General features: G+C 64.1%; 1 protein-coding gene across 1 annotated transcript in view; it reads right to left on the reverse strand.

Moving 5' to 3' along the window:
• Positions 1–682: 682 nt before the first annotated feature.
• The window catches only part of MAPKAPK3 (mitogen-activated protein kinase-activated protein kinase 3), a 28,144-nt gene continuing 21,890 nt past the window's right edge, over positions 683–6,936 (reverse strand). Inside the window, exons 3-11 of the mRNA XM_014529728.1 lie at positions 6,108–6,247; positions 5,757–5,821; positions 5,254–5,333; positions 3,959–4,082; positions 2,789–2,864; positions 2,385–2,509; positions 1,916–2,001; positions 1,574–1,654; positions 683–936 (exon numbers count right to left, since the gene is read on the reverse strand). Of these exons, the coding sequence (XP_014385214.1) occupies positions 787–936; positions 1,574–1,654; positions 1,916–2,001; positions 2,385–2,509; positions 2,789–2,864; positions 3,959–4,082; positions 5,254–5,333; positions 5,757–5,821; positions 6,108–6,247 (927 nt within the window). The 3' untranslated portion in view covers positions 683–786. The remainder of the gene's footprint in view (positions 937–1,573; positions 1,655–1,915; positions 2,002–2,384; positions 2,510–2,788; positions 2,865–3,958; positions 4,083–5,253; positions 5,334–5,756; positions 5,822–6,107; positions 6,248–6,936) is intronic.

Here is a 6,936-nt window from a genome sequence, read left to right on the forward strand (position 1 = left end):
CTTTTGTCACAGTGACATTTTCCAAAGTAGAAAAGTGTTAAAAATACCTCCCACCCTCTGCTGAGATGAGAGGCCACTCTTTGGGGGGGGGGGGGTAACAGGAGGGCTGGGCCAGGGCCTGGGGAGGAGGAGCCCCAAGGGCCCTGTGGGATGGGGGTGCAAGATGGGGACCACCCCGGGAGGCAGGCTGGCTGAGCCTGCAGCCTCGGGGAGACCAGAGAGGCTGAGAGTGAGGGGGCAGGCGTGGGAGAAAGACAGCCTCCCCCGAAGGCAAAGGCAGACCGACCCTCAATGGCCCCTTCTCCCTCCCTTGCGCACTCACTCACTCAGCACTCACAGACAGCAACTCTGTCCCTGGTCACCATGGCAACCAATGGCCAGATGCCTTTCCCAAGGCCAGGCCCATCTGCCCACCCCACAGGGGGGCATTTTCATAGTAGGAGGGAAGCCCAGCCACAACTCCCGTGGCCTAGAAGTCTAAGGCACGGCCAGGGCAGGGCCGAGCCATGGCCAGGGCAGGACCAGCCACGGCCAGGGCAGGGCATCCGGGCGAAGGCACTGCAGCGGCAGGGGTGGCTCCCCGGCCCCAGGCTCTGCCCTCTCAGGCCAGCGCCTGCACTGGGGCGCTGAAGGGGGTGTGGGGTCACAGTCCCCCCTCCTGAAGTTCCAAGTAGCAAATTAAAACACAACAAAATAGTCCTTGTGTTTAAAAAAAAAATGACCTGGGCCCTCTGTGTCGGGGCCTCAGCCCCTGCAGTCCGTCCCGCAGGCTCCGAGGCCCGGGAGCTACTGGTTGTTGCAGCCCTGCGAGGCCGAGGAGCCCGCCTGCTTCTTCCTCCGCTTGTTCAGGAGCCGGTTGTTCGAGGTCTTCAGGTCCTTGATCTTCACCTGGTCGTAGTCCACCCGCATGGTCGCCAGGGCACTGGTCATCTCCTCCTGGGACAGACGTCAGGATGAACCGACCTCCATGGCCAGCACCCTCCCGCCTGGCGGCCCCTTCGTAGAGTCAGCAAAGGCGATGACACCTCTGCTGCCCAAGGACCTACTGTGTGCCCAGCACGAGGCCTGTCTGTGCGCACCACACGGTCCTCCCCACGGTCCTCTGTGGTGGACACGGTGCTCCCCCGCGAAGGCGCAGGAAGTGACTAATGACTCCCTGGGCCCACGCCCGGGAGAGCAGGACAGGGACCTGCACCGTGTCACGGGCTCAGAACCACGAGGCCGGCAGGGACACTATCTTACTGGACACGCAGGCACGGGGGCCTGAGGACTGTGCCCGGGGAGGCGGGGGTTCTGAGCTGCGGCCCCATACGCTGCTGCGTCTAAAACCAGGCTGAACACCCCCCCAGTGGTGTAGATCATAAGACGGGTACGGCCAAAGCCCCCTGGGTGAGGGAGTGAGCGGGCGCTCCGCCCAGGAGGGGGCAGTGCAGCGCCATGTGCCATGGGGGGACCGCTGGTGCAGTCACGGAGACATGGTGCTCCAGGCACGGGGCCGGGGCCAAAGACCCAGGCTCTGAGTAGCCATCACCCTGGTGGGACCTGCAGGGAGAGCGAGGCCGAGTTCACCCACCTTGACTTCGTCCCAGTGGTCTCTGTCCTCCTGCAGCACTCGGGCCGTGTGCAGCGGGGTCTGCGGCACCACCGTGGATTGCTGGAAGGGGCCGGCGCCCGGGTTAGAGCCTGCGGGCACCCGGTGGCGGGCACATCACTGGCTCCCCCCACCCCTTCTCCCCGGCTCAGATGGGGAAACCGAGGCTCGGGGAGCTGAAGGAGCCTGGCGGGGGCAGCGGCAAGGTGAGGTTGTAGGCGGGGCACTGCCTCACATCTGTGGCTCGCGCCAAGGCCCCCCGAGCCATCGCCCGCCCGCCTGGCAGCACTGCTGGCCACCCTGCCCACCACAGGCGGTGCTCACGTTGATCCAGGGGTGGTTCATGAACTGCGTGATGGTCAGGCGCTCCGTGGGGTCCGTCTTCAGCAGGAGGCGGATCAGCTGCTTGGCTAGGACGAGAGGGGCGGGGGGAGGGCACAGCCCCCCGTCGTGCCCCAGACACCACAAGCTTCCCGACTCCTAACCCACGTTGTCAGCCTGCCGGGGTCCGGGGCCATGTGCTGAGCAGCCGTGGGAAACAGACATAGGCAGGCCTGCCCGTGGTCCCCGCAGGGAAATAGGGATGGGGCCCGGGCGTTAGAGGGAGCTTCAAGGAGGCAAATGCTGAGCCTATCTGACAGAGATAGAAACCGAAGTTCCAAAAAGTCAGGTGACCTGCCTCGGGGCACACAGCTGGCAGGCAGGGGAGCCAGCCCTTGAACACAGGGGGGTCTGACCCCCGAGTGGGGTCTGCAGGGTGAAGGCTGAGGGTCCGGTGCAGAGGCTCACTCACCGTCCTCGGAGACCTCCGACCACTCGGGGTTGGGGAAGCCGTACTGGCCCAGGCGGATCCTGCGCTTCATGCCCGGGGAGATGGCCTGGCCCGTGTTGGAGTAGAAGGGCGGGAAGCCGCACAGGCTGCGGAGGGCGGAGGGTGTTGGCACCAGTGGGGGCAGTGCCAGGGCGGACCTTTCTCCTCCCCCGGCTCCTAACTGGGGAGACAGGCAGCCGGACGCCATGGCAACAATGCCAGCCCTCTGTCCCGTCCCCCCTCCCCCCCGCCCCCCCAGGAGTTTCTGCCCTTGGTGTGGACAGGCCTCAGGCGGCCCGGAGGAGGGGCATCCCATGACCGGGGGAAGGGCAGCCTATGGTTCTGAGGGTACATGGGGTGCAGGAGGCGGAGACGGTTGTACTCACAGGATGTACATGATGACGCCCAGGGACCACATGTCACATGACTTGTCATACTTCTCCGGACCCAGGACCTCAGGAGCTACAGGGCAGAGGGCACAGAAGGGTCTCAGCCCCGAGGGTCTTGGAGCCCAGGCGGGAGCCTGAAGCCCGGGCAGGTGGGGAACAGGAGCCAGGCGAGGGAGCAGGGCTGAGCAGACTGGTGTCTGGCACCGTCTGGGAAGGCAGCATGTGTGTGAAGTTGGGGGAGGAAACGCAGCTCCCCGAAGAAGCAAACCGCGTCCAGGCTGGGCGTGAGGAAGGAGCCTCCCAGCTCCATCGGGCCGGGCTCAGCCGAGGGGGGAGGAGAGAAAGGCCGGCCTGGGGCTCGGCCAGGTCCAGTCACAGGTGCGAGGGCCTCAGCCCCAGGTGCCCTGTGTCCTCTGCCTCCCCGACACACAGGGCAAGGAGGGGTGGGGCAGGGCTCTGGACCCCAGTCCGCTTGGCCACCATCCATGGGCCTGGGTCTTCCCTCCAGGGCGATGGGATGGGTCGGCCAGAAGATTGAGGTTGAAAGGCTGCACACAGGTCCTGACACACAGAGGGCCCTGTCAGCCGTCTCGGGGGCCTGGCGCCCCTCGCAGCTCCCGGAAGGCTCCTGGGGAGGAGAGCCCTCGGCGAAGGCGGCATCACCCCACGCCCCGTGGGGCACCTTCAGCAGGGATGCCTCCGGATCTGAGGGCTGCCCGTCCACAGGGAGCGAGGAACTTTCCAGGAAGCACGAGTGTGTGCACCCCGGTGCCGTCCGGCCACAGGAGGCGGCTGGAGCCCGCGCCCCTCCGGTAGGAGGACAGGCCTGCCCACTTTCCGCATCTGAGTCCCAGGAAGATAAGCACCGGAGAGAGAAAACCCAGGGCTGAGCAGACTTTATCACGTATATATTTAGAGCTGCTGTGATGTCATCCGGCTCACAGGCCACAGCCAGAATTTTCCTGGATCTATTTTCAAAAGCAGAAGCTGAAGTTCGGAAGAATATTTTTGCAGCCTCCAGCCCCCCACCTCACTGCCTCCACGCACACAGAATGCCCCTCCCTCGCTACCGGGCTTTAACCCTTTGGCTTCTGCAACCCACCGGCGCCCCACGCCACGGCGGGTGCGGTGTGGGAAGGGGGGGACACACCATTCCCGAGGACTCACCCACGTAATAGGGAGTGTAGCAGGGTGTCTGCAGGGCATTCTGGGTGGTCTCCTTGGCAAAGCCGAAGTCGGTGAGCTTGAGCACCGCGTCTTTCTCCTTGGACGTGTAGAGCAGGTTTTCGGGCTGGGCCAGGCAGAGAAGACATGGGTCTGGAGCAAGGCACCAGGTGGGGACAGAGTCCCAAGGTGACCTTTCGCCAGCTTCCTCCCTCTCTCACCCCAGCTGGCCCATGAGGAGAGGAGGCAGGGTGGGGGGTGAGGTGCCAGTGTCGAGCCAGGGAAAGCTCTTTCCCGGGTTCGAGTGAGATGACTTGACCTCGGATTGGGATCACACGGGGAAGCAGGTTTTGTCTACACAAGGGAAGGTTTTCCTCCCCTCGGGAAAAAGGAAGCCAGCGCCAAAGCAAAGCAAGGGCTCACAGAGGGCTGCAGGTGGACCCAGAATCCTAGGAGAACTGCGGGGGGGGGGGGCGCAGTACCGGCCAGAGGAAGGCCCGGATGCAGCAGCTGGACCACAGCTGGACCGCAGCTCCCTGGCCCAGGGAGGGAATAGGCCTCGGGAGGCTAAGCTCTGGGCCTGGGCAGGCTCGTGCAGGGTGGCCGCAGTTTGCATTCCACCGGCCTGATCATGACCTCTAAGACCCAGTCCCCCCTGGAGAGGAAGGCGGGAGGGCCGCGGTGGGTGAAGCCATCCACGGAAAGAGCAAGCAGCCCTGGCAACTGGACCCACTGTGGCTCCTTCCTCCTCGCCGCCTAGCGAATGGCTTCTTTCCCTAAAAAGGCTGGCATTAGAGGGCTCGACCTCTAACTATGGCTGTCACCTCACAGAAGCCCCAACGGTGTCAGGCAGCCCTGCCTGAGGCCCAGCACAGGACGTGTTCACAAAATTCCTTGCTGAATAAAATGAATGAACCAACCCGTGTGGCAACTTCATGGCCTTGGGCATGACAATCTCTTCCCGAGCCTCAGTTTTCTCATCTGTCAAATGGGCACTGGCCCCTAACCTCACAGGGTTAGGTGAGGGTTAAACGAGATGTTCGCCGGGGCCTCCTGGCTTGAAGCAGGCACTCAGCTAGGCTTGTAGCTACTGGGTCAGAGTCTGAAGGCATCGAGGAGACCCGCGTGGCCGCAGCAGCACGAGTGAGCTGGAGCCAGGGGAGAAGAGACTGAAGACCAGCCTGGGCCAGGAGCAGAGCCCTTGAAGGACTCGGCCTCCAGGCACTGGGTGCTGGGTGCTGGGGGTTGTGACTCACACTTCCTCCTTTGGCCCCCCAACCCGAGTCCTGGAGCCTCACCTTGACGTCTCGGTGGGCGATATTCTGGCTGTGCAGGAACTGGATGGCGGTGCCAATATCACGCATGATCTCCGCAGCTTCTGCAGACACAGGAGGTTGAGTGATGCCAGTCAGAGGCCAGGCAGCCTGGGGTCCCCACCCCGTTACCCGCCTGGGACAGCACCAGATGGTGACAGGACTCCTGCATCCCAGAACCCCATCCCATACACCTACCCAGTCACCCTAACTTCCTCTGGGGATGCCTTAGCCCTCTTTCCTCAGGCCTGGGCCACCTCCACCCCAGGCCACGGAGAGACCATCTCCAACAGGTGTCCATCTACACACTCCCAGGACTCCCTGGGGAAGGAACACTGTCTCACCCTCTTGTTCAGCTGGGAAGACTGAGGCACAGAGAGGAGCAGGGCCTTGCCCAGCATCACACAGCAACTCTATGTGATCCCTCTCAGTCCGAATCCCCCTCTGCGCCCCCTCCCCCCGCCCCGAGACCCAGCTGCGGCGTGTACCTCTCTCAGTGAAAGCCTGGTCGCCACGCTCCTGAATCCTGCTGAACAACTCACCACCCTCCATGCTGTAAGAGAAGGTGGCTGTGAGCGGGGCAGGACGACCGGGCGCCAGCCTGCCCCTGCCCCTGCCCCTGCCCCTGCCCCTGCCCCTGCCACAGGCTCAGGCTCAGACCCTCTGCTCTTCCCTGGGGAAGTCACTGGCAGCTCCCTGGGCCTCGAACAGCCTAGAGCATGGTAGCTGTCAGCTTGAGTGGGTTGAACTGAACTCTTAGAAGGAGGGGAGGGTGGTGAGCTCAGACCCTCCCCAGGAGTCCCGGGAACCTCGGGGTCCCAACGAGGCGGGGGCCGCACCACTCCATGATGATGAGCAGACAGCGCTTGTTGCGGTGCATGTTCTCGTACACGTCGAGGATGCGCACGATGTGGGGGCCGCCCGACGCCTGCCAGTGCTGCTCCACTTCCTGCCGGGCCTTGGGGCTGTCGTACAGGACCTGGAGGCAGCACAGACAGCGTCAGGCTCGCGGCACCCGGGACAGAGCCGCTGCCCCCCGAACCCCGCAGAGAGGGACCTGCCCCTGGGCACCCAGCTTATGGAGCACACAGCGAGGGTGTGAATCCAAGTTTCCCTGGTGCGGGCTCCAGGGGGTGAGGTCAGCCCCAAGCAGCTTGGCTGGGGCCTGGGAAGGCCCTGGGAGGGGCAGCCCCTGCCTCCCTTCTCGGGGCGGCAAGTGAAGTGGAAATGGAACGGGTTTCAAGTCCAATGGCACATGGGCTGTGGGACCCAGGCCAGGGCCACACATGGGATGGCACAGGGTTGTGGGCCCAGAAAGAGAGTCTGGGGGCAGAGAGGACCCCAGCTGAGGGAGGTGACGGCCTGGTGGGGTGCAGTCCGGGTTTGGGGCTAAATTTCTCCCATGACTCAGTGTGACCCAGGCAAACTTTCCCAGCTCCCAGCGCAGCCCACAGCTCTGCACAACGGAGCGATGGCAGAGTCATCCCCACAGGATGCAGCGCCCAAGGCAGGAAGCGGTGGGCGGCGCAGGGATCCTCACTCAGGCTCGCTCAGCCCTGGGCGATGGCTGCCACCAGAAGGCCAGTCTCAGGAAATCAGCGTGGCCTGGAGTGCGGAGAAGTCAGCTGCCCCGAGATGGGGAGAGCAGCAACAGGCCCTCCCCCCCAC

Source organism: Myotis brandtii, unplaced genomic scaffold, assembly GCF_000412655.1.
Source record: "Myotis brandtii unplaced genomic scaffold, ASM41265v1 scaffold693, whole genome shotgun sequence".
Lineage (NCBI taxonomy): Eukaryota > Metazoa > Chordata > Mammalia > Chiroptera > Vespertilionidae > Myotis > Myotis brandtii.